The sequence below is a fragment of the Podarcis pityusensis genome (genome assembly GCF_964106645.2).
Source record: "Podarcis pityusensis genome assembly, chromosome: 1".
NCBI classification, from domain to species: domain Eukaryota; kingdom Metazoa; phylum Chordata; class Lepidosauria; order Squamata; family Lacertidae; genus Podarcis; species Podarcis pityusensis.
The window spans coordinates 45,046,652-45,074,088 of NC_138028.1; the positions used below are offsets into that span (position 1 = coordinate 45,046,652).

The following is a 27,437-nucleotide window of genomic DNA, read 5'->3' on the forward strand; positions in this document are numbered from 1 at the left end:
TTTAAGAAAAAAAAGGATTTTATTATACAGAACAGAAATCTGCAACTCAGATTGAATCAAATGAAAGAGTGCCTGTAAGTTACAGGAAAACCCATTACCAAACCACTTATACATAAGTACAGCTAAAACGCCTCTGGAAAGCAAAATCCAAACAATGCCACATTTAATGTGAAATCCTAATTCCAGGTTCTGCTGCTAGAGGGCTGAAAGTGTCAAAAACCAGCAATGAAGCCCAAATTTTGGCACTAACATTTGAAAAATACCCCCAAAAAATCCTTCCCTCCCACAAGACACCCAGAACAGAAACATCCCAAAACAGCATATTTGCATAAATTATTGCAGGAGAATGTTTGTTGTTGTTATAAACAATTTGCCCCCTTTATGGGACCTTTAACATCTCAGTGACAGGCTTAATTTTCTGAGAATCTCTTTTACAAAATCCTGTGAGGTACTTGAATTTTCAAATACATTTCATTATAAAAGCATGTTGTCAGAGGTGGCTTTTTATTAAAGATCATAGTAGGAAGGAAGGTGGGACATGGAACAACTAACTGAAAGGCGACTAGATGGGAATAATTGTAGCAGAATGTTTGGAGTCACTGGAAGTATAATAGGATGCTTCTGGCCCTAGGGACTGGGCTATTAGGAACTTTATAAATCGACAAAGTGTTGGACATGGTATATGAATGTGTATTTAGGGCCAGATTCAGGTTCGGAGGTGCTCCAGGTGGCCCCTGGGCCCCTGGACATGGATTTACTTGGAAGCAATGGCAGGTGACTATGAGCCACCACTTTAACTTTCCTACACTGCATCAGAATGATGCCACATTGTGGCTCAATAATCCCAGGACAAGTACAGTGGTACCTCGCAAGACGAATGCCTCGCAAGACAAAAAACTCGCTAGACAAAAGGGTTTTTTGTTTTTTGAGCTGCTTCGCAAGACGATTTTCCCTATGGGCTTGCTTCGCAAGACGGAAACGTCTTGCAAGTTTGTTTCCTTTTTCTTAACACCGTTAATACAGTTGCGACTTGACTTCGAGGAGCAACTCATAGAACGCGGTGTGGTAGCCTTTTTTGAGGTTTTTAAAGACTTTGGTGATTTTTGAAGCTTTTCCAAAACTTTCCCGACACCGTGCTTCGCAAGACGAAAAAAATCGCAAGACGACAAAACTCGCGGAACGAATTAATTTCGTCTTGCGAGGCACCACTGTACTGGGGGACCTGGAAGCTGGCAAGGATACGTAGTGCAGACACTGGGTCTATTCAGGAGTTATTTGAGAAGAGCAACAGGAACAAGCTGCTATCTGAAGTCACAGTTCTGTGTAGAATATGTGAACATCTAGGACAGGTTAGTCTGACATAAACTTTTAGGATAGGACTGCACAACTTGTGGCCTAACACACCCCAACTGGTTTTGCTGTCTATCTAGAGCTGCAAAAACAGGAAGGAAGGTTGTCAAGCATTTGACAAGCCACAAACACGGCTATGGGCTGCAATGGACTCAGTGGGTCACAGCCTGAACAGGCCTGATTCAAAGAGTCAATATGTATGGGGAGGTTGACTCCAACACAAGTGCATTTGTGAGTCTATGGAATATGCTCCAATGCAACAATATTAGAAGCACAGGCTAAAGCCATGGGGCTGGTCAAGGTCAGTGAATAAGTGCTGAGGGTTTGGTTTTTTTAAATTATTTAAATTGCACTCTGCTCTGATTTGAATAGTTAACTGCTCATGCTCACACCCCATTGCCAGCAACGAGATATGTACCAAACACGTAAGTGATCACTGCATCTATGTATGCAAAACTTAAAATAGACCATCTTTCCTACACAGTAGAGTGAATAAAATTGCACTTGATCTTGCCAAAAATGTTAGGAATCATAAATTTCCCCAAATACCTCCCTCCCTCGTGATGCGTTAACTGTTTCCCATAACTAGGAGTTCTCATTCTAAAACTTTCTCCTTTTCACAAGCCAGGTACCAGAATCTTCAGTCAGAAGCTGCTACATCCAATAAAAATACAAGGCACTGACCCTGATCCATAGATTACTGCACACAGCAGTTTGCTGCATGCATACTACTATGGGCAAGGCTCATTTACAGATGGTTGATTCAGGCATCTCTCATAGGTACCAGTCCTTTACTGGGCTGGGGGGATTCAATCCTACACACACTCTCCCAGATGCTGGATACAGAGTTTTTTAAATATACGTAGCATCTTACTGAGCTATCGCTGGTACCTGTCTATAAGCTTGAGCTTGCCTTTTGTCTCTAGAACACCCGTGCTGGTTTGGGGAAACCATCAATCACTCTTTCCCTCTTCCCACTGTGGTTAAAACATGAGGGATTTAGCTGTAATATTGAATTAACCATTCCTCAGGCAGTTGTTAAAACAGTTTTAGATTTAGCTTGACTATAATGTTTAAAAAGTAAAGACGTGCTGCAATAAAGACGTTTAAATGGCTTAAAACCCACACTTGCAGCAGCAATGCAAATTCAAACATTTTCCTAGGTGTATCAACATGTGTGTGATTCCTTCCACAGTGATCCAAGCAAAATGTTCTTTCCTCTGAGAACAATGTCCAAAGGTGAACGTCACAGAACATATCAGAAGAATGCAGCATTCCATGGGAGAAAAACGTTTCTTCCTTTCTTCAACAGCAGGAAGCCTTGTCAAGCAAACTGTCCTTATTCATTCCATTTTAGATCTTTCAAAATGCGTGATCATTCTTTCCTGCAATATTAATAAATGGGTCACAATGAGGTTTCACATTTCTTTTTTAAAAAAATGTTAACATTAGTGTACTATCCAAAGTTCAAAACACAAAGCAAATGCTTCTTCTATAATAGGAGTTATACTTAGAACTAATTCCTTTTAGGCACGGTTAAATGAACATCATGTGACTTTTGTCATTCATGTGATGAACATTCTTTTGAGCTGTAAGTGAAAACTGTTACATGCCCTAAAGATTGACTGAAAGCTTGGAAAATATCCGAAAGGAGCACGCCCAGAAGAACTATTTGGCACAAAAAATAATGGATAGAAGTTACACTGCAAGGAACTTTACCATACTGAAAATGAAAATGAAATCACAGTGTATGCAAACGGTAGTCACACATGTCTCGGGTCAGAGACTGAACAGAAACTGTCAGAAAATGTGTTTTCCTGAAACACACTCTGAATGCTTATTTATGGGCTTGGAATGCATATTTCAATGCTCAGAATTTGTCTGCTGAATTTGCAGCATTCATCTCCCATCACTCCTCAAATCCCAGCAATGGCTTCCTGTTCCTTTTACTGCCTACACAAACCCCTTGTCCTTGCCCCTTACAGCTCTCTAAACTTGTTCCACCCAATCTGTCCTAATATCCCAATGTACTCCTTCCCATGACCTTCAGTCAACAAACTCTACTACACTTAGCTGCCTAAAGTTGTTTGCTCTTAAAGGATATTCTCCATTTCACCTTTCCACTCCATATGCCTAGAGCACAACCAGAATTCCTCAGTGAAATCATTTCTCTAGTCTTTCAAGTCTCTTCAAAAGCCCACAAAGCTTCACTCCATTTTAGTCCTCCTTCTCAATCAAACTTTAACTATGAGTAACTTCATTCATTCATTTAAAACATAGCTATCCTGCCCCCTGAAAAACTCAAAGCGGCTAACAGCAAAATTGAGGCCACAAATTAACAATTCAAAACTGATACAGCTCTCATGAGCGGAGATGGAATCAATCAGGTTTGGTATCCTGAATTTTGTTTATTGTCCTCATCCGTCAAAGTCCCTTTTTTCTTTTGTGTTGTGTCTATTAAACAGCAAGCCCCTAATTAAAAGTGTGAAACAGAACACAGGAACCTGCCTTAAAGTCAGACCACTGGGTTCATGTAACTCAGTAATGTCCACACTGACTGGTAGCAACTGAAGGTAGCTAGCCCTACCTAATTTGAATCTGATTTTGCATGCAAAGCATGTGCTCCGGCACTGCGCCACAGCCCTGCCCTCAAATACTGTAAAAAAAGCAGTGGCTCCATATAGCAAATCATATAAAATAAAAAAATCAGATGGTTAAAAGTTCCAAAGTCATATAAAAGCTCTGATCTGTATTTAACAGTGCTTCCGTTTTGCTTTTATTAGTTCCTTGATGCACTGACTGGAACGGATAGAGTATTTCAGTTTTGAGAGGCCAAAATCATTTCCTTAATTCTTGGGCTCATGACTCCCCTGTTGTGTCACAAGACTTAAATTGCTGCTGAAGGTTTGTTTACTGACCTCATCAGAATCCAGAAGCGCCGGGAGAGCACTGGATTGAGAGGAATGAAAAGAAAGAAAGAACTTTAACAACAGGCACAGTACTGGCAAGAAACATTATCACTGGGAATTTATCGCAATAGTGCTAGCGTGAAATGCAGGTAGTTTCCCAAGATTTGGAGCAGAAAGTACATTTTACCAAATGAAGATTTACAGCACAGTATAAAAGAAAGCACAATAAATGCAATTGGCAATAGTCCCTGTCCCTATGCAGACCAACAGGGACTTTCATCGGCTGCAGCAGCAAGTAGCAGCAGGTCACAAGTTGGATTAGGAGTCTGTATTAGGGACTGCTAGCTGGCACCCCACAAGCAGAAACCAGAAAAAGTCCACACCAGTTCTAGGATGCAACCGGCAACATTACCAATATTCGAGAAAATTATTACTGTTTTCATTCATTTTGCTTCCAGTATATTTACTATAAATATAAGTCAAATTACATGTACTTACACGTCCGTCACTGAAGAAGGAACATTCTCTTCCACCCATTTCAAATCATCTTCCTGCTAGATTTTTTATTTTTAAAAAAGAGGTCATGTGATTCAGAAATGGTTATTCTACTTAAAAAGAACATTACATAACATTTTGCTATGAAACCACCAAAAATATGTTGTGTAAATTTTCCCTATGGAAAAGGTGATTAACTATATTTGACATTCCTTTGTCTCTTCCGCTTATTTTTTGTGGAGGATATAAATAATTACGACATCTTAAAAAGAAAATCTATCATTTACAAAAAGATTTGAAAAAACTAAGCTGAAAACTATCAAAAAATTTCCTTTTAAAGGGCAATTAAAGAAACATGTAATATCCAAAATACTCAAGAGCCATTTTCAATTTAAAAACACACACATTCCCTTCCTTCTTTAATTCTAAAATAGTTAGTTAATATGGCTACAATAGATAATTCATATACAGCAGGCCTGTATACAGTTATATTCTGGGGATCACACCTAAAGCCAACACTGGGCACCAATTGTGCCATATGAAGTATGGGCAGATTCCTAGGAGCATCTTATCATCTAGTCAAGCATCTTAAAATAATTTTCTTGAAAGTTCCACCACCACCACCTCCAACACTAGCTATGAGAGAATCAAACTTACTGCTTTGCTGGCTTTAGGGTTTCCGTTTGACTCTTGTTTTGAACTCCTCATTTTCATTCCCTCTGTGTAGGATACCAGAAAGAAATAAAGCTCATTCAACAGTGCCGCCTGGATTATGATTCCAGTTTATTATTGTTTTAATGTGAATCTATAATAGAAGTCCCCAACATCTTATTTCTTTGCCACACTCAGAGGGGGAAGGAATATAGAACCCAGTTAAATGGCTTCAGGTAAGTGCACTGGAGATAGGCTTGTTGGGAAGCAATTCGCGGGAGAAGGAAGCAAGGCAATGTTATCAGGGTGGCCACTGGCACTAAAACTGCATTTATATAGCAGAAGATTTTCTTCTTACCAAAGCTCTCTTTCAGCATTGGCTCCTTCTGTTCATCCTCCTCCTCTTCCTCAGACAGTGGTGAAAAAGCAAACCTTTCAGAAAGAAAAAAATTAATAAAGCACACACACAGAGAGAAATACAAACACACACACAAACATTTTTCACAGACTTCTTTCTTTATTAAGGTAAATGTAAAGGACCCCTGGACGGCTAAGTCCAGTCAAAGGCGACTATGGGGTTGAGGTGCTCATCTCACTTTCAGGCCGAGGGAACCGGCATTTGTCCACAGACAGCTTTCCGGGTCATGTGGCCAGCATGACTAAACTGCTTCTAGTGCAATGGAACACCATGGCGGAAGCCAGAGTGCACGGAAACGCTGTTTACCTTCCTGCCACAGTGGTACCTCTTTATCTACTTGCACTGGTGTGCTTTCAAACTGCTACGTTGGCAGGAGCTGGGACAGAGCAACAGGAGCTCACCCCGTTGTGGGGATTCGAACCACCAAGCTTCCGATCAGCAAGCCCAAGAGACTACAGCACCACTCGTGTTATTATCATGTGTAATGGTTACATGTTTTACATCTGAAAGTTACTGGATACCAGAAATACATGTTGCATCTGCTTCAGGTTACATCTTTTCAAGTTGCGTCCTGCAGAAACCTGGAAGTACTGGAATGGTTACTTCCAGGTTTCGCCGCTTGCGCATGCTCAGAAGCGCTAAATCACAGTGCGGACATGCACAGGCGCGGCAGTTCGGAATGCTTCCGGAAGGTTCCACTGTAGTCAGACAAGACAAGATGGCTGCTTTGAATCAGTCTTCACCAACCTGGTGCCCTCCAGATGTTGTTGGGCTACAACTCCCATCAGTGTCTGGAACCAGGTTAGCAAGGACTGCTGTGGATCATAACATGACTGTTATGGTGTTATTGTTTTCAATAATAAAAAATAAAAGATAATGTTATACCTCTGATTGTTGGCAGACGGCCTCCAAAGAACCATGATGGCAAAAAGGATCATTGAAAACAAAAGTCGCCAGATGGCGTCATCCACCCACAGCTCCCGCCAATCCTGTTATTAAAAGATAGGTAAGATACACACCCAGGAAGGAAAGACACTTCAAAAAAAAAAGAGAGAGAAATGCCAATATTTTCAAGGAGAAGAAAGGCACAGAGTTTGTATTAAATTCAGTCATAATCCTTAGCCCCCAGCTTATCAAACAAAAGCATACTCTCCATAGCAGTTTGGGGTAGGGGAAAAGTCACATCACACTTACCGACTGACAGTCTACGAGCCTGAATTTCATAGTGGTCCAGATGATAAAAACAACAGATGCTAAAGAGTGAAGATAAACACACACATTTGCTGAAATATTAGAAACTGCAAATGAACTGCAGAACTCCTCTTTTAAGATTAAGACCTTTTAGGTTATTTGCTTTTAAATCATCTATAACCATGGGGATTGTGTCAAGCAGCAATGTGTGTTATTGGGCTTGTGGTCATCAGTTGGCACATTTCTTTGTGCAGTAAAAGCCCCTTTGAGCATTTGTTCTGTATCTAAAATCGGTCTAAAAATATTTATTTAGAAAGAATTCTAAACTGCTGAATCTAGACTAATCTCTAAGCATTTTATGTAAAACAATATAAAATTATCATCAATAATGCACATATAAAGCTAGCAAAATTTAAATGCAATGCAGAATTATACATCTGTTTTTATACTAATATTTTATTGAAAGGTTTTCAATTATAAAGAAATAAAGAGATACAAAGAAAAAGAAAAGGCACAAAAATGTGTAAAGGGGAGGAAAATATTATATGAATATATACAAAAAATACTCTAACCCATAAATTATTTTATAAATTGGATCTTATTATCCTATCACTTACAGTATGTAAATATTATCAGCCTACTACATTTTGTATAAACTCGTTCCAAATATTGCCATATTTATCCAGGCAAAGTCTACATCTGTAAGCAGACTTAGAATTACATATCTAGATAGCCTTTCCAGAAGGTGTCTAGAGCAATACAGTGAGAGCAGCTGCCTGATGTTAATAGGAAGGGAGTTCCAAAACACAGGGGCTGCCTTGCTGAAAGATCAACTTCTAACCAACGTGGAATGATAAGTAAGCATATATGGGGCTTACTTAACTGATCCCAAGCTCTTAAGGACTTTGTATAGTAAGAGAAAAACCTTGAAAATGAAAATAAAAGACAGGGGAATGAAAATTCTGCTGTGGCAGCTTGATAGTAAGTTCAGTAGACCTGTTGGAGCGAGGAATGGCTGGCTTGGCATTGTATCCAAAGCATGGGTTTGCTTGGAAGAAACAAAATACAAACAAACACTGGTTTGCAGGCAACACTAAGAAACAAGCCATGACCAGGAAGCCAAAAACAAACTTTAATTTCAGTTCACGGTTTGCCTGGAGAGAAACAAGCTGCAAGTCCAAGTTCAGACATAACACTAAGCCAGCCACTTCATGTTGTTTTTTTCCCCACTAGAGGAAGAACAAAGCAGGAATGCTCATGCACAATGTGATTTATTTAACCTTAGCTAATGACTCAGCGTTGTGTCCAAACATGGCCAACAAGTCATGAAATTGGAACTTTTTTATTTGTTTTCAGGCATCCCCTTTTATTTCAAAGAATCATAGAATTGTAGAATTCAGAGAGACTCCAAGGATCACCTAGTCCAACCCCCTGCAAGGAGAACACTCAACTAAAGCATTCATGACAAATGGTCATGAATTTAAACCCCTGATTTAAAACCTCTGAGAGTCCACCACTTTCCGAAGGAGTCCGCACCACTGTCAAACAGCTCTCTGCACTTTCTATTTAGGGTACAGGCACTGAACTGAGGGAAAACTATAACACAGACATGACAGAATGAACAATGGAGTGGTAGATATCTCAAATAACATCTGGCTCAGAAAGGTCCTGTAAAACATTTTGGAAGGAAATATTTCTAAAGCTCACCTGCTATTGCCAAAATTAGAGTGTTGGTGAAGTGTCGGTAGAGAGAGAGCTTCACAACATTCCTCCTAAGTTTTAACAACTTCATTGTCTGAGTCAAACTGATGAATATGTATGGTAAGTCAAGAAAAAGCAAGCTGGACAACAGGCACAGCCCAATTACTAAAGGTATTCAAATGCAATATACACAGAAATACTAACATATCAAACTGAACCTGAAGCTTACGAACCCCGAAGCAATGATAGCCTATTAAAATAAAGAATGAACTTATACACCCATTATTCCTACACTGTGCTTCAATTACCACTTACACTCAGCAGTGACTCAAATATTGTGGTCCTCACATAAGGCTACAAAAAATGCTTTGGTATGGTGATCCTCAAAGGCTTCTCACTTTAAGAAGGCAAGAAGGCTTGCTCTGCTTGAACGTATGTTCTCCAGAGCCAGCCCATTCCCCCCCACACACACTGGATAACCCTAATGTTCCCCAGATCCCCGGTGGGGGACTGGGAGGGATAAACACCCAATGCCAGAGCCAAGGTCTACCCACATCTGAAACATAATAAAGTTGTGGCCAATTTTAATCCCATAGCACGTTGTCTTGAGTCATTATTTCACATGAGGCCGCCCAGGGTTTGGGGGACTCCGCCTGTCCACGCAATGTTTTCAGTAGAGATAGCTCTTCCTGCTACAGAAATGCGAAGGAAGCACCTCAGCAATCAGAAGCCAGTGACATCACTGCACCAAGGTCATCTCCAAAACTGGCAGCCATTTCTTACTCTATCAGATCTGCCATGTTAGCTGTAAAAGTACATCTTTCGCCATGTTCTTGAGTCAGCAGACTGTGAGTGTGGCGTTAAGCATTCTGACTCTGTAGAAAATTCCATTGAATTCAATGGGGATTTTCCCCTTGGAAGTGTAGTTAGGATGACCACCTTAAAGAAATTTTGTTTGTGAAGGAAAATAAAGCAACAACAGAATCGGGCAGAACACTTGCAATAGATACCACCCACCATGAAAACCCAACTCCAAAGAAATAGCAGTCCTTGAAATAAGCCAGTGAAGAAGGATATCCACCAACAGAGGGCAGTATCTAGGAAAGCCAGTGGAATAAAAGCCAAGGAGGCAAGATCATTCTGTGCCTAGAGAGACAAAGAGAAAAAGGCATTGAGACCAAGGCCGACTGGAAGCAAGATTCAAGACTTTCAGCGCAGTCCTAAGCATGTCCATTCAGAAGTCCAACTGAGTTCAGTGGGATTTACTCCCAGGGAAGCGTGTAAAGGACTGCAACCCCAAGCATGCAGTTCCCCAAAGTGGCAGGGGAAACCCAGCCAGATGGGTGGGGTGTATATTATTATTATTATTATTATTATTATTATTATTATTATTATTGCCAGTTATTACATTAATGTAGAACACCAAATACGTATTTTCTTTGTTCAAAGAAAAAAAGAGATTAGTATTAAGCCAATTAAAAAAAATGCTGCAGAAAAGCTGAAAGATACGAGTCCTGATCCCTCAGATTCACAGCATTAAGATATTTTCTAGATCCAAAACCGCACCAGCAGTTTAAGGCTCCATTGATGGACCAGAGTACTGTCCAGCCATTCTGCCTGACAGGAAAGCTATTGATCTATTGAAAGCTGCATATTTCTGACACCCAGCAAGAATCATTCCATCAAGCAGCAGTGAGGGGAGATTGCCCTGGTATAGCGCAAAATACCCACCCAGCCATAAACCGTAACATTTACAGCACACACAATCAAAGGGAAGAAAAGGAGCATTAATCTCATCAAAATCAATGGAATTTCAGTACACCGTTGAGATTTACACCCCACCGATGCTGAAATTTCTGTGGTTGGACCATCTGCTTGTTGCTCATAGCTCTGGCAAATGTTGCCGTTCATTCATAAGGTGGCTTACTCACTGCTGAGCTCTAAAAACAAACTAGGAAAGCTTTAGGAAGGAATGATACAAGGGTAATTTAACTAGCTGTTCACTTCTTCCCATACCTCTTCGTACAACATATTTTCTCAATCACCAAACATCCAGGATTTATACTGACATTGTTCATAAATGCAAACCGTACTATGGCACTTCTGAAAGGATATCCAATAAATAATACAGGAGTCAATGATAGACAGCCCGAAGTTAGCTACCACAGCTGTAACACCATGGAAAGACTGGAAAAGTACCAAAAAGAGAATCAGTTTACTGAAATACATGATAAATGCATGATTAAAAGATGAACCACTCCTGCAAAACAGGGCCCAGCACAGAACTGAGGAACAATGGCTGCTACAGTTGACCTCTATCAAGCACGGGACAACAGGTCACCCAGGGGCAAATGTTCTTCAAAGGATAGTCAAAGCCATGTGACTTGACAGGTCTATTTGCTATCACTGACTTGTGCATGATTTATGTAAAACTCATGTTCCTCTTCATGTTATTATTATTCAAAACCCAACTCAGGGAAAACATTTCAAAAATGTTATACTTCCTAATTGCCAAAAATATTTCCAATAACATATTGCTACATTTTTAGAAACAGGTAATATAACCTATGGAGGATATCTGATTAAATCACACCCAGAGTATGATTTCAATAGGCCCACTCTATGACTTAGTTGAATACCACAATCACCCGCTAAAATCCACTGAAAAAAGAAGGAACTTCCTTTTCTAATTTTACTGCAGCTAAGAATGCACACTATCTCTACTTTATTCCACATGACACAGATCTGAATTATCTACACAATGTATTCACAGCTGGTTAGCTGGTCTTTTCAAGGTTCCTGTATTAGAGGCATAATCACCTTTCTGCACACGGGGCTGTAACATTACACAGCTGCACAACATATAGCAATGAAGAAATGCAAACCAAATGAAAGTGAGGAAGAACTGTCAGTGAAATTTATCTTTTGAATGTGTGTGTGTGTGTGTGTGTGCGCGCGCGCGCGCGCGCGCGTGCACACACGCACACACAGGAAGCAACAGATATAATAGGAACAAAGCAGGGTTGAGTCACAAAAGACAAAAATGAAGTCAATATTAATCTGCACAAGCCTTTACAGTACATTACAGTACAGTTAGATAAGGGGCAAACAGCCTCTTTTTAAACATGTTTTAGTGGAAAGAGTGTAGACCAGATACACAGTAAAAAATATCCCTTATTACCTATTATACGCAGGTCCCGCTAACTGCATACCCGCCACCCAAAAATTCACTTATCAGCATGTAAATAAATATACTCCGCAGATTCAGACATCCGAACAGTCAACTTCCTTACTTCCTAGTTTGTTTGTGCTTTGCTGTTCAGCAGTAGCCACTTTGGGGCAGAAACCACAGACGGATGGGTGTGGAAGCGAGATCAAACAAATCAGGGAGCAGGAGAAATTGGACAAATCTGTTTTTTCCTTTGTCTCTCTTTTGCTGATTAACTGCAGCCATTTCAAGAAAAAACCACGGGGCGGGGGGGAGATCTTACAAATCCCACATTAGAAATATTTCCATAGTAAATAGTGGAAATTGTGGACTCATTACGTGAACGTGTGCCTAACCAACGGGTTCCATGGAATGCATTGTGTTCAGTAAGTGGAACCTGTGTATATACAGCCTTGCCTAGTAGGAAGCGAAGGTCTGTATATGAGAGGTATGAAATTGCAGCAAGTGATTACTAACCCCTGTGACTCTAAGGACACCTTCCATGCCAGAAAATAATAAATAGAGAGCTCCAGCCACAACTACTTTGTGAAGAGTAACTCCAAGGCGAGGTCTGAAATGAGAATAAAGGGAGAAATGAATAACAATGGGAAGACATATATCTGCTGTACAGATTACATCAGTCATATCATCTAGGTCATCTCCAATGTCATTTTCACATCTAGGTAACTGGTCTAACCGGGAACTCTGGATTATAAAAGAGCAATAATATCAGCTGCAAATCACCTCCATTATCCTAGGACTGCTGATATCGGATTTGGATGTGAAACACACCCAAGAGCAAGTCCTAGCCAGTTTTATTCATATTGCTCATATTGCCGCATTAACTGTTTTCCATCATAATTGGTCAAGTAGACGTGAACTGCATCTAACTCCTTTGACAACACAGATTCAAAATGTATGAAATTTTAGACAAGCTAGAATTCACTACAAATGGGGTGAGCATTCAAAGGAGGAGCGCACAACTTACAGCAAGCAGAATGAGGTGGGCACAGCCCACCTTGAACGGACCATTCCCCTCAATTCCACTTGTGGTTCAGTCCCATCATCCTCAATGGAGAAAGAGTACATCTTTTCCTTCTGAGCCTTCTCCCAACATCACTGGAGCCCTCCTTCACCTCCTACAGACCAGCCCCCCTTCCCCAAGATCTGGGGTCTGGGCTTTAGAAGAGGGAGAGTGGTAGCAGGCTGAGGAGGCCTGGCATTGGGAATTTCCGGCAGTGGAAGTCAAATGGAGGACCCGCACCCTTGAGGGACACTCGGGAGTTTGATCCTAATGATCGAGGAGAATAAATGATTTTCGGGGTGAGCACTTTGCTGCTTGCCCAACACTAGTACTCACTTGACGATGCCGTATCCCAGGCTCACTATAATCACAAGAGTTCGAGCGAGTGAGCGCTTCAGTGCTGAGAGCAGCTCTGCCAGTATCAATGCCCCTTGGACTGTGAACAAAGAATGCAAAGGATAAAATACACAGTACAACAATATGCAGGTAAGAGAGATATCTGCAAAATGGCTGAAATCCTGAGCACACTTATTTGGAAGCATGCCCCACAAAACTCTGAAGTAAATGTGTTTAGCATAATATCCATTAACTAATACACACATAAGGGATGGCTTGGGATGCAAAACCACTTCAGAAATAAGATTTATGTTTCCATGACTAGCTGTCTTCCTCAAATAAACACTGCTCCCTCCACAAAAGCTAAACTGACAGATATCAGTTACAGATAGTGACAAGAGATGAAGATTTGTATGTTTCTACTCTGTCACTAAAAATAAAGTTGCTAATGGATCAACGGTTTCAAATAATCCATGCTTTTGTGTCCTCAGAAATATTTAACAATGTTATTCCCACATACCAGATTCTCCTTTGTAGCGGATATTCTGGAATTCCGCGTAGAAAACAGCTTTCTCTAACATTCCCAGTAAGATAACTGCACCAATCCAGAACTGGATCCTCAGGAGGTCTCGCCAGTAGCAGGCTGACCACGCAAGCCACAGAACTCCAAACAGCACATATACAATGCACATCACCATGAAAAACTATGAAACAGAGACAAAAGAAGGGTATCAATTTCAACCAGTTACAACCAGCATTTCTGTAGCTGTTTACTTATCTGCATTTATTCATCTAACAATTCTTCACAGTTTAAGTAGTAAGTATGTGGGAGGTGAAAATGAGCATGAGGGAACTGCCCCCTCAAATATATTTTAGGACTAAGATTCAAAACGAATAAAGGCAAGGCTGGCACAAGGTTTGAATGTGTCCTCCACAAACTACTGCTGGTTGTGCGCCTCCCTCGACTGGTAGTGTTGCTACAAATGCTAATCTTCTCTCTCCCTTCTCCCTGTATGCCACATGCTAACACCGGGCCCTAATAAAGATTTCACTGAATTTAGCTAAGCTTGACTCTGTCTCCTAGGTTTGTACAGTGGAACCTCGGTTTTGGAACATAATCCATTCCAGAAGTCCGTTTGACTTCCGAAAAGTCGAAAACTGAGAATCAAAGGGCTGTCAGCAAGTTCAACGGGGAAAACTGAGAAATGCGCAAAAACGGAAGCATTCCCTTCCAGGGTTTTTTGGCGTTCAGCTTTCGAAATGTTCAGCAGCTGAGATATTTGAAAACCGAGGTTTGACTGTATCTATAAACTTTTTTTTCCCTGACCTAATGAGATCCTTTTGAGGCACTTTCCTGGTTTTACAAGGAAACATCTCATCTCCGACAGAAGCAAAAGGCTTTCACCTTCCCCCAGAAAAAAGAAGATCAATACCACTTTATTTACACAAAAAGAAGGATCAATGGTTCTCCTGCATGGTAGCAGAGTTGTCTAAAGAGGGCAACATTAAAGCACCCTGGCATTAATAGAAAAGGCATCAACACACTGAAGAGAAATAAATACAAAACAAGCAACAGCGATTTTACCATGTGAGAGGCAAAAAAATTGTACCTGAGAAATTCAATTTCTGCATTAATTGCTATACTGACAATACCTGCTTCTACATTGCAAGAAAATGCTTACATGATTGCTTTCAGAGAAAGGGTCTTAAAAAGATATTGCATACTGCCATGTCATTTTAAAGGTCCAAGTGTGTCCTGGGAAGGACTGACTTGAAAGGTGAATTGGACATTGACGATTAAAGACTACATGCAAGAACTATTTCAAAGAACTATCCATCATGGGCGCCTGGATGAACAACACTGGGTGGTATTCAACTACAGAGCAGAACCATAAAAATCAATGAACCTGAGTGAAGTCCCTTAATTTCAATGGGTCTACTCTGAGTAAAATTTAGTTGAATACCACTCACTTTCCATTTCTCAAGCTGTGTCTGTTTTCTCAACCATAGCTGTATAGTCATTTTACTACTGACCCATCCTAACCCACACTTACCTGTTCCTCTACTATGCTATCCCCATCACTCACTGTCAGTCTCTGACCTCTTACCACTTTCCTGTGTATCTGAAACAGCCTCTAAGCTATTAAAGTAGGGACCCTTTCGCTTCTGTGTTCTGCACAGTGTCCAGTGCCGACAACACGCAAAAAATGTTCAGTAACAGTGACATGTGATGCCAGGCTTAAGCCCCAGAGCTACACCCCCCCACCCCAGTTTCTTGAGAATGGTCACTTGTCATCCAGACTTGTGAAAACTGATTTGTGCTTGAAACAAACCACGGGCGTTAACTTACGATCATGAGAGGATAATCTGCTAGGGAGAGGTATTCATACGGACCCTTCACTTCCACAATCACTGCCAAAAAACAAGCACAAGTAGGGAATCAGGAATACATAAGACCATGAGAAGAGCCTGCTGGATCAGACCAAGAGCCAATATAGTCCCACATCCTGTTTTGCACAGCAGCAAACCAAATCCCTCTGGAAATCCCACAAGGAGGAGGGGAAGGCTCCCACTTTGGTTCCCCACCAGAAGATACCCAGAGGCTTTCTGCATCTAATCCTGGGAGGCAGAATATAGCCATCGTAACTTATTAGCAGTCATTGATAGCTTTATCCTCCATGAATTCGTCTAATTGCCATTTTAAAGCTATATAAGTTAATAACTATCATCACATGCTGTGGCAGTGAATTTCAAAGTTCAACTATTTATTTTTTTGGGGGGGAGTACTTCTTTTTGCCTGCCCTTCATCTCTCACTGTTCAGTGGATGCCCTGGGTTCTAATATTATGAGGAAGAAAAAAAATATATCCATGCTTTCCCTATAATGCACAATGTCCCTTCCTATTCACCTCCCCCCCCCCCCATAAACTAAAAAGCCCTAAGCATTGTAACCTTTCGGGCGGTTATTTTAGCCGCCAGGTTATTTTGCTTGACTTTTTCTGCATCTTTTCCAGCTCTACAATATATATATATTTTAGATTTATTTATTTAGGAGACCACAGGGTGGTTTACAGCAAAATCAAACAAAATAAAAGCAATATATGAAATCCATAAAACAACACAACCACTAAAAACATAAAGCAGCAACTCACAACAATTTACTAATAGTAGCAGTAATAACCAGTGACCACAAAGATTCTATTCAGTGAATTCATGTAAGGATATTCCAGAATTCTTCTTGCTTTTGTTCTCCACAGTGCAATTATGGAAGTTTGTTTTGTTTTGTTTTGTTTTGTTTTGGATCATGGTACACTGAGAAAGAAAGTAACAGCCTCTACTCTTGTAATGGTCAGAGCTGGCAAACTGCTTCTTTAACAGATTGTTCATTCAAATACAGGAAGAAGTACAATCAGATTACTGCCTGCATACACATCCTTTAATGGCAAAACAAGGAGTGGTCTGAGCCTCTCCTTTTTCTCTACTAAAATTTATGAAGAAGTCCCCATGTACTGGCAACATTCCAGAAATACATGGGATTTTAAACATCTATCCAGTGCTTTTTTTCGGGGGGGGGGGGACAGAGGGACGCATACCCCTAAACATGTTGTGTATCAAAGTTTGGCCTCATTGAGGGGCAGTATTTCAATATGAGTAGGGAAATGAGAGTACCTCTAAACATTTTTAAGGGGGGAAAAGCATTGTATCTATCTAGCTAGCTAAATATGGGGCTACCATTTTCTCTCTCTTGCTCTTAAGGAAAAGGGAGTGCCAACTGGGGGGGGGGGGGGAGAGAGTATCAAATAGACTCCAAGAATTGAAGTGTCTGCAGCCATTACTACACTTGAATGCCCAAGGCCTGGTATACAATAGCAATGAACTCTTGCCTCCTTCCCCTTCTGGAATCCAGTCCGACAACACTTGGCATCCACAGCTACACCTGCAGCAAGCTCAAGGCTCACTTTGAAAATTTGCCGCAGATACAATCCTGGAGATCAAACAGCGAGTGGTGTCTAAGCATTTAGAACAAACTTCAAACATAAATGAACTACTGTGCATGGCTCACTGTGAAAATGTGTTCCCTGTGGCTCAGAGGAAGCTGTAACTTTTGGCAATTCATCACTTGTCGCTCTTTTAGTTTTCACATTGGCATCCTTTGAGGATACAATTCCAATCTGCACAATAAAGATATAAGGCCCATCTTGCCAGGTTCTCATCACAGCATTCATTGCCTGGGAGAAAAAAGAAAAAGAAAAGGAGTGCAATCTAATCTAAGCCACAAATCAGCATACAGTTTGTACAAATCTATCATGTTCACTATGAAATCAGCATTAGGCATTTTCAAATCCTAGTGGTTTTAATGGGGGAAAGCCAAGCACAGACATTATCAGCAGCACACAAAGCCAACAGTAGCCAGGCAGAGGGACCAAGAACGATCCAACACAAAAGTGATCCTCTCCTGTATTATATATCACCTCTCTCATACTTACAGAATTCTCTGATACAATGGTATAGTTTGCTCCATCCTCTTGTTTTCCACCTGAGAGGGGTTCTGGGTGAACAAATTCTTTGTAGAAAATCTAGTAAAAAAATTAAAAACTCTTTATGTGCATGTATATACACACATATACAGAAAGACACCCCCCCCAAAAAAAACCAACCCCCATGCAGGCAAAGCGTTACATACTTTTGTGTGTGTTCCAGAAGATATTAAAAAATGGATAGAATTTCAGATAAACAAAATTACTCTTTACATAGTGTTACAATGACACAGAACTATGGGGGGACTGAATTCAAGGACGCAGAAGTTTTAGATTTAAAAAATGTATATTGTCCCAACGTACACCCTTTAATAATATAGTAATAAAAGAAGCATTTTTAATTAAATATGTAATACATATTAACATTTGATAATATAATTCAAAAAAGAAAAAGGGGAAATATTCTGTATATTGATATCTATATAATTACTTAACCCAAAAAACTCCATATTGTGTCATATTACAACAATGCAGCAACATTCTACCTACTTAGTTATAGCCATTTTTTTATATCACCCTTCAATAAAAGCTCCAAGTGCAGTTTACATAAAAAAGAGAATAGAAAAATAATTAAAATGCAAATAAAATGCACCCAAACCATCATACAGGCCAAATAGGACCTATAAATGGAAACATCACACTTCACTCAGAACCCAGTCTCCTTGTAACACCATCTTTCGGGGAGTTTCTGTCCATTAGTAATTCACATGGCCTTTTGCAAAGGCAGCACAATGCCACAAGCTCTTTCAGGGCCCGTAATATGGATATATGTGTACCTTCAAGCCACCAGAAAACCTTAGCTCTAACCATTTCCCCCCACCCTGCCTCCTTCCACCCTACCTGCGGTCTGAAGAGTTCAGAACAGTTGGGGAAGTAGCGCGAAGACATGGCGTAGTATCCTGGCCAGCCAGGCCGGTTTTCTACAGTACTTCCAACATAAACTTCTGCCTGCTCATCCTGTCAAGACAACATGGCATGATTCTATCTAACTGAAGGGTCCGTGAAAACAAGGAGTTAACTCAACAAGCAGCTAAGAAACTGAAAAGATATCCAACCCTGCATCTCACCTAAAACATCAATGCCAGGCACCCCATGAAATGGATCCGGTAACAGGTGATGCGAAAGACAGGTTGATTTTTCATTTTTAAAATAACTTTTAAAAAACAAAATCTCAAAGTGGGCCACACATATTACAATCTTAAAATCATAAGGGAAAGGTCAATACATATAAAAATGCAATTTAAAAATCCAGTTGAGTGCTAGGCAAAATATTAAAACAGAAATACTGAAATTATGCCTGTGGGCTGTTACAACGCTTTGAAGGAATGACATTGTGGCCTGCGACCCTAAGGAGTTACAGACAGTGGAGATAATACTGGGTTGGACGGTCAAAATGTCTTCTATCAAGGCAGCTTCGTTTGCTCCTTTCATGACACCATTAAAGGGCACTGATTTTATATCTACAATTTCCAGGAAGGTTCCCCCTTTAAGTAGCAAACTCCTCCCATGAAATACAGGGCAGGGAAAATAGAATAACAGAATCATAATGTTGGAAGGGACCCTGAGGATCGTCTCGTCAAACCCTCTGCAATGCAGGAATATGCAGCTGTCCTATACGGGGCTCGAACTTGCAACCTTGGCATTATTGGGGAGAATTCAAGCAGCAACACAAGAGAGGGTTCCGCTTTGTGGTTGGTGTCAGATGTCCCAGCAAGGGAGGAGGAGTTGGTTGAGTCAGTCCCGCTTCCTAAGAGAAGTTCCTAGGGCAGGTGAAGTGAAGGCTGGCCAATCAGCAGGGCTGGCCAAATTCGAGGTGGAGGGAGAAGCGGAGGGTTGAATTTGGGTTCCATTACAGTGGTACCTCGGGTTACAGACGCTCCAGGTTACAGACTCCGCTAACCCAGAAATAGTACCTTGGTTTAAGAACTTTGCTTCAGGATGAGAACAGAAATTGTGCTCCAGCAGCACGGTGGCAGTGGGAGGCCCCATTAGCTAAAGTGGTGCCTCAGGTTAAGAACAGTTTCAGGTTAAGAACGGACCTCCAGAACAAATTAAGTTCTTAACCCGAGGTGCCACTGTACTAAGGTCACACTGTCGTCTGTGCCAGACTCTCCCAGCCCCCAGTAGGAGTGCACACTTGCAAGATCAGCCTTCTCACATGGAACAAGAACCACATGAATGATGTGCTGCCTCCCCTGTTTTTTAAAAGCCAAGTGGGAGGGACATGCAAAGTGTTGGGCCAATGACTTTGCAATGACCTAGCCATGTACCCTAGAACTCTGCTCGTGGGCCTGGATATTACTTTTAGTTTGCCCCTTTTTGTTCCCTCAAGACAGCCAACCTCACATTTAGTTTGTGAACCTGTTGGAGACAGAGGCCAAATAGCGTATCCTGAACCTGTAAGGATGTGGTAGAACATAAATCAATTAAGTTAGCACAGCTCTAACTCGGGCAACAGTGGCTAACGAACTACGATCAACTATCACAGCAGCTGGGGTTATTTGCTGCTGCATAATTTGCAGATTGCATAACTTAAGCAACAGATTGCATGACTTCAGTCGTTCCTAATGCCAATTCCTTACCCCAAAATTGAAGACCTCGTTGTAGCAGTCACAATACCTCAAGTACCAGCTGACATTGTAGCCTTGAGACGGATCGCATGCACTTTCCTCGCCTTCAACTAAAGAAATAAGAGAAGTACGGTACTTAAGAAACACAGGAAGCATCATATTCTCTTTGTATTACTAAAAGGTTCTTGATAGCATCTCATTAACCCCACTATGAGGGCTTCCCTTAACAACCCATGTCTTCTTTTTGCTTTATGAATAACATCTTATCTGTTTAGGCAATCTGGAAACAATTATAACAATAATGCTTTTTAATCCAAATATTGGACTCAACATACCATATCATCCCCATCTATGATAGACTAGCACAGCACTTGCACTAACCGCAAGTAATCCAGCATGGCAAGATCCTTTCCATACAAAGGAGTGCTTTGCTGACACAGCAGCCTGTCATAATTTGGAACCTCAGCTTATTACATTGCAGTGAGGCAGGAAGATTGAGAGAGCTGTATCCCAAACATCTAGCCATATGGTTAACTCTGATAAACAGGGTAGTTAATGCCAAGAACGCAACCTTCAGGACAAAACATGAAATGCCACAAGCTCACACTAACAAATGACTCCCTTTGTATCAAGAGAAGAAAAGGGCTAACAAATGAGCTTTACAGTTCACTGCTGTGCCATTTTATATCGTGCCTTTTACGTGTTTTATGTGTTTTTAAAAGTGGCCTGACCAGAAAATCTATCACACACTATACATCTTTAACTAGGCCTTTCGTTGATTGGCATCCAATGCCCTTTTAAAATGTTGGGATTTCTTTTGGGGGGGGGTGTTCAGTTCTTTCTGTTTTTATTTGGATTATGTATTCTGTGTTTTTATATTGTAATTTTATCCTGTGAACCACCCTGAGACTTGTGGGTATAGGGCGGTATATAAATTTAAATAATTATAATAGTTATAATAAACATATGACATTTTTATGCATGCTGCCCTTTCGAAATAGAAATAAAATCTATATAACAGGGACAGGCAGTAAAATGCTGAACAAAGCTTAACCTCCAGAATACACAACCAATGTAGTCAACTTAACTAACCAATCACCCGGGGGGGGGGGCATTGTTAGGTTATATGTATATGGTCCAAGGGACACGGGTGGTGCTGTGGGTTAAACCACAGATCTTAGGACTTGCCAATCAGAAGGTCGGCGGTTCGAATCCCCACAACGGGGTGAGCTCCTGTTGCTCGGTCCCTGCTCCTGCCAACCTAGCAGTTTGAAAGCACATCAAAGTGCAAGTAAATAAATAGGTACCGCTCCAGCAGGAAGGTAAACAGCGTTTCCGGGCGCTGCTCTGGTTCGCCAGAAGCTGCTTAGTCATGCTGGCCACATGGCCCGGAAGCTGTACGCCAGCTCCCTCGGCCAATAAAGCGAGATGAGCGCCGCAACCCCAGAGTTGGTCACGACTGGACCTAATGGTCAGCGGTCCCTTTACCTTTTTATATGGTCCATGGACATTACACTGATTAGCCTTGCAAACAAATTTTGGGCAATGCTTGGAAGCTCTACATGCCAATTTTGTTTTTAGCAGACTTATTTTTTGGTACATGATTACTGCTTAGCTGAATGTTTGAATGTTTCATTAAAGGGAGAATTGAGTAGAGTGATTTGGTGGGTATAAGGAGAGTGAATGCCGAGTGACTGTGAATGTAGGTTGTGCGTTTAAATTATTCTTGTGTAGTGTGACTGTGTAGGTGAATTACTCTGGTGATTGTATTAATTTGTATGTGATTTTGTAATATTTATGAGATTTGTATGATGATAAAAATTCATAAAGATAATCATAATAATTATATTTATACCCTGCCCATCTGGCTGTGTTTCCCCAGCCACTCTGGGTGGCTTACAGCCCTTTAAAAATGGTAAAACATTAGACATTAAAATTTTCCCGATACAGGGTTGCCTTCAGATGTCTTAAAAACAAGGCCAACAGGGCCTTGTTCATCTATTACAAAATACCTGCCATATTATACAATAAGCTATAGTATGAATGCACTTACATTTTAGGAAAATGGTAGTGTTGCTGAAGAGAATCTTTCCAAAGTGAAATAAATTCTTCTCCTATAGAGGAAAAAAAGGAAGCAAACAGAAGAAGCTCGAATGGAAGGCCATCATATATATATGAGAAAACTTTAGTTAGTATATATTTTACTTGGCAATAATACTAGGTAAATAAGAATATATTACATTACCCCAAAAATGTCAAACTCCTATGTATCTGTAAAAGCATGTTCTAAAGCAGGAAAAGGGAACCTGTAGCTTTCCAGATGGTGCCCAACTACAGCTCCCATCATCTCTGGCCATTGGTCGTTCTGGTTGAGGCTGATGGGAGATGGAGGCCAACAACTGGAGAGCCATGAGTTCCCCACCTCTGATCTCAAGTACTCCTGTATACACATTACGTTTGTACTCTTACATGTTGCTGTATTAATGGTAGGTATAGGAAGTGCTAAAGTTGCAGCCACCTGCCCATTTGTCAGGGAATAATTCCTACTGAAATGAGAAATTACTTATTTATTAATTACTATATTTCTGAGTGGATGCAGGTGGCGCCGTGGGTTAAACCACAGAGCCTAGGACTTGCCGATCAGAAGGTTGGCGGTTCGAATCCCCGCAACGGGGTGAGCTCCCATTGCTCGGTCCCAGCTCCTGCCAACCTAGCAGTTCAAAAGCACGTCAAAGTGCAAGTAGATAAATAGGTACCGCTCCGGCGGGAAGATAAATGGCGTTTCGGTGTGCTGCTCTGGTTCGCCAGAAGCGGCTTAGTCATGCTGGCCACATGACCCGGAAGCTGTACGCCAGCTCCCTCAGCCAATAAAGCGAGATGAGCGCCACAACCCTAGAGTCAGTCACGACTGGACCTAATGGTCAGGGGTCCCTTTACCTTTTTATGTTTCTGAGTAAACATAGACAGATGAGGCATCACAAGTTGGTACATACATTATTGTATACCACTTGTTTACTCAGTGCTTAATGGGTCACATCTAAATGAATTCCACGAAGAATTATAGGGTAGAATTCAACAGTGCGCTAATACTTGCCAGATGGAACCATCTCCTCCCAAACGGTGCACTATTCCGGGAATTCTCCCAACCCTACACAGCAGATTTGGAGGAAATGCAAGGCGTATGCAGGGAGGGGAGGAGCGAAGACCAGCTTCATTAGCAGGGGTCCTTGCACTTGCTTCTACTAGCACAAAAAGTTAGTTGAATCTGGCCCCGTTATTTAAAGTGACAATACTTTATTTTTCATATTTACATGCGTCACCATCAGGATATGCTGGTATTTTATCTATGAAGGCTCATTTACACAAGCATGTCATTACTTGATGCTGTCAAGCAAAGAACATGCATGTGCTAAAAACTCCTAAGTAAGGAAGGTGATCCGTTTTGATCGATTCTTGTTGGTGGTGATGGTGAAACATGCAGGCATCAGGTGTTAATGTCAAATCTTACTCATCCACAAAATCAGTTGATACTTTAAGCCAGCCTTCGCCAGCCAGGTGCTCTCCAGATATTTAAGACTGCTATTCCCATCAGCCCCGGCCAGCACCAAATATCCTCCTCAGTCTCTACTAGTCATGTGGAGAAAACTGTACAGCTCCATCATTAAGATGATGTATGACAAGTGCTTTTAGCACTGAGGAAAAACACCACATAAATGCTAATAGCCATGTACCCACTTACTTGGGAATATGTCCAACTGAACAGTGGCATTAACTTGTAGGAAAACATGTGTAGGATTCCACTGTATTAAAATTTTTTTTTTGCAAACTACCTGCACTCAATTCTGATGAAGAGTGGCACAGACATGTTAATTAATTACATATTTTCATATACCTTTGATCTCTTCAGAGCTATAGTCAACAATTTATCCAGTGCTAAGTTACCAGAGAGTATTCATAACCAGGAGATAAAAGCATTGAGATTTGAGTCAGACTTAGGCCTGAAATCAGTGGGTCTATTCCAATCCTTCATCTTTTAACGTTCAGCCAAGCAGTGAAGATAATTTGGCCACACATATAAACCAGAAGCAAAAATCACAGGAAACAGGAGTGCTGCAATTCTTTTCAGTGTTTGTCAGATCATTATAAATTATCTGGTGTTAGCATAAGTCACTCTACTTTGCAGGATAAAGGGTTTGGTTTTGACAACAGGGTGACACAGTTCATTTAACTTGTGACAACACTCTCATGTCAGTGGGTTTTCACATATTTGCATGTGTGCTGCCTTAAATGTGGATCAGTTAGTAAACATTGCATTTGGCAACTCGGCAGCGTCATTTAAAAGAGACGCTTTCAGTATCTGAGCAGCTCAAGGCTGTGATGCATACAATGTACATCAGATACTAAAGACTGCCTATAAAGGAAAAAATGGCTACACATGTATGGTACATGGTGCCAATGTGGTGAAATGGAAGGCCCATGTTCAAATCCCAACCCAACCACAAAGCTCACTCAGTATTCTAGTAACACCCATTGTGTCAAGCTAGCCTACCTCACAGGAGTGTTGCACACATACCAAAGCTCTCTGGTGGGTGTGGAGGAAATTAAATAAGTATAAAATTGATGGGAATCCTTCAAAGAGTGTATTATCACTACAAAAAAACCACCCTCATGATATTCCAGCCATGGACTCTGGCTGCAAAAGATGAGGTCCTGGATTCTGTTACTACCTCCATCACAAATGAACAGTGATCCTCTTTTGTGAGCAATGTAACCCTGGAGCAGCTACACACATAAGATTACAGCAGCTACTACTGTGTACAAGACACAACTACTGTGATTCTCCATGAATCGTTCCTCCTACATTGCCTGCTCACATGAGCAGTTATTTGCACAGATTATCTCTGAAAAACAACACCTGTACCGTCTCTCACTTTTTGTACAAACAGCGCACCCATGCATGTTCACCACTCTTGACAGATCCAATTATCCGTATTAAACCATTCCTTACTAGCAGCTAGCATCAGGCGATTGTTTGTGATCAATGTGCAATTTTTGTTGAAAAACCCTGGTCTGGGGCTGAGATCTCGGCCTGGCAACGTTTCAGCACCACAGGAACAATTATCTCTTTATCTCCCAGTGCGGGGGGGGGGGCAGCGAATAATGAGGTGACGAGGAAAATGCACTCTGCACCTGCTCAAGGAGCTACTCTTCCTGGTTATTACTTCACGGACCACAGGTTAGGAGGCCAGGGTCTGAGATCGAATTAACCGTGGTGTTCAAAACGAGGAAGTAGAGCAAACCCTTGCCCGGGTGCGTAAAATCGGCAAACGGCACTCCCCGCAGTCACGCTGCGCTGGCAGTATGTTTGCAGCAGCGACGAGAAGCCGGCAAGGCCCCCGGCCCTCGATGCACCTGGAGCAGCGACAAGGCAGCGCGCAGGAACGGAGGGAAGCTCCGGGTTGCGCTGCTCACACGTGCAGCTTGGCGACGCGGGTCAGGAGACTCGCTCGCCGGGGTCCTAAACTGAGCCGCCAGAACCGCCCAAGGCGGCGGGTCCCCACCACCCCGCCAGCCCTCTTTCTCCCGGGGACCCGTCCGTGCAGCCCGCCGGACGGGACGGAGGCGGCGAGAGGGGCCCTGCTGGCTCACCATGGGCACCGGCAGCCGCCACTTGGAGAGCTGGCCGGCCGCAGCGGGGCCCGGCGGCCACACGAGCAGCAGCTGGAGAAGCAGCAGCGGCGGCCCTGAGCGGCGGCGGCGCCGCCACAGAGGCTGCAGCATCCCGCAGAGCGACGCCACTCCCGCCGCCATCCCCTCCGCAGCGAAGTGTCACGAGCAGAACCCGCTCCGGCACTCTCGCCCCGCCCCTTCCGCCCCCAGGCCCGCCAGGCTCAGCGGCCGGGGAGGGTGATGGGGCCGCGCCGGATTGGCTCGGGCGGCGCATCGCGGTGGGCGGGGCGCGGCGCCTCCGCACGTCACGGCCCTCTCGTCGTCACCGGGGGACGGGGACGTCACAGGCGTGACGTCATGGCCGCGGTCATGCTTCGGACGTGAGGTGAGGTAGAAGCTGAAAAAAGAGCAAGCTGGGAAGGCAGAGAATCCGCGCAATGTTTGATTTCTGGTTGAATAGGCTGCGGGCTATGTGGGAAGCATGGTCTTCTTGGGATGTTAATGTGACAAACTCCTCCATCGTTGGTTCAGGCTGAGATATATATATATATATATATATATATATATACACACATGTAAATAAAATTTTAAAAATCCTTCCAGTAGCACCTTAGAGACCAACTAAGTTAATTATTGGTATGAGCTTTCGTGTGCATGCACACTTCTTTAGATACACTGAAAGAGAAGTCACCAGACCCTTATACATAGTGGGAGGGTGAGGAGGGGTAAATAAACCATCTAGCAGAAAGACACCACAGTCTCTGCTGCCTATACCTTACTCCAAAGGAAGCACGGACCCTGGGGGTATCACACTGCTTGGAGATTGGGTTGCCTCGCAACAATATGATTATTAACCTGAGTTATTAATTCCACTCGCACCTGACACCTTGCAAAATTTCATTTGAGTCAGAGTTCATGATAAACTCTTTACGGGTACAGGTGATTAATGGGGGGGTGTCTGCTTAGATGAGTGACTTTCTCTCACCTGCTTTTGTACATCATGTTTGTGTCTTGCCTTTCCTGAAGAAGCAGGTGAAATGAAATATAGGGCATATGATCATTAGCTATATTAAATTCTGAAATAATATGTCTAAACAAGCCTACTAAATCACAACAGTGTGATCCTATCCATTTTTATTGGAAGTGTATCACAGTCAGTCCAATAAGCATGCAAAGAATCTCATCCAAAAACCCCACGTGTACTCTCTAAGAATCTTGCTTCAAATGCAGCAAGAAGTTGTGTATCTACTGACAAAGATATTAATATGCAACACGAAGAGCTGAGTGTATTGATTAGAAGACAGCGAGCCAATTTTAGCTGTCTAGACACTGCAAATATCAAACCTCTTGCATCTTCCTTCCATACCACTTCGCGAA

At 41.9% G+C, this 27,437-nt stretch overlaps 1 protein-coding gene across 3 annotated transcripts; it reads right to left on the reverse strand.

The window, feature by feature from the left end:
* TMEM87A (transmembrane protein 87A) lies at nt 1–26,243 on the reverse strand. Of its 3 annotated transcripts, none has more exons than XM_080997018.1 (20): nt 26,040–26,243; nt 22,444–22,504; nt 20,403–20,500; nt 18,661–18,777; nt 17,770–17,859; nt 17,346–17,511; nt 15,634–15,695; nt 13,804–13,987; nt 13,284–13,383; nt 12,401–12,494; nt 10,827–10,902; nt 8,722–8,826; nt 7,018–7,076; nt 6,709–6,812; nt 5,764–5,837; nt 5,412–5,473; nt 4,758–4,813; nt 4,269–4,299; nt 1,223–2,735; nt 1–865 (listed from the first exon to the last, which is right to left on the reverse strand). In XM_080997018.1, the coding sequence occupies exons 1-19, from the start codon at nt 26,199–26,201 to the stop codon at nt 2,694–2,696; spliced, it is 1,743 nt and encodes a 580-aa protein (XP_080853144.1). In that variant the 5' UTR covers nt 26,202–26,243; the 3' UTR covers nt 1–865; nt 1,223–2,693. The 3 variants fall into 3 exon arrangements, with proteins under 3 accessions (XP_080853144.1, XP_080853146.1, XP_080853145.1); XM_080997020.1 differs by lacking the exon at nt 10,827–10,902 and adding an exon at nt 9,789–9,861 and having other exon boundaries at nt 26,040–26,242; XM_080997019.1 differs by having other exon boundaries at nt 1–2,735.
* Nucleotides 26,244–27,437: the final 1,194 nt, after the last annotated feature.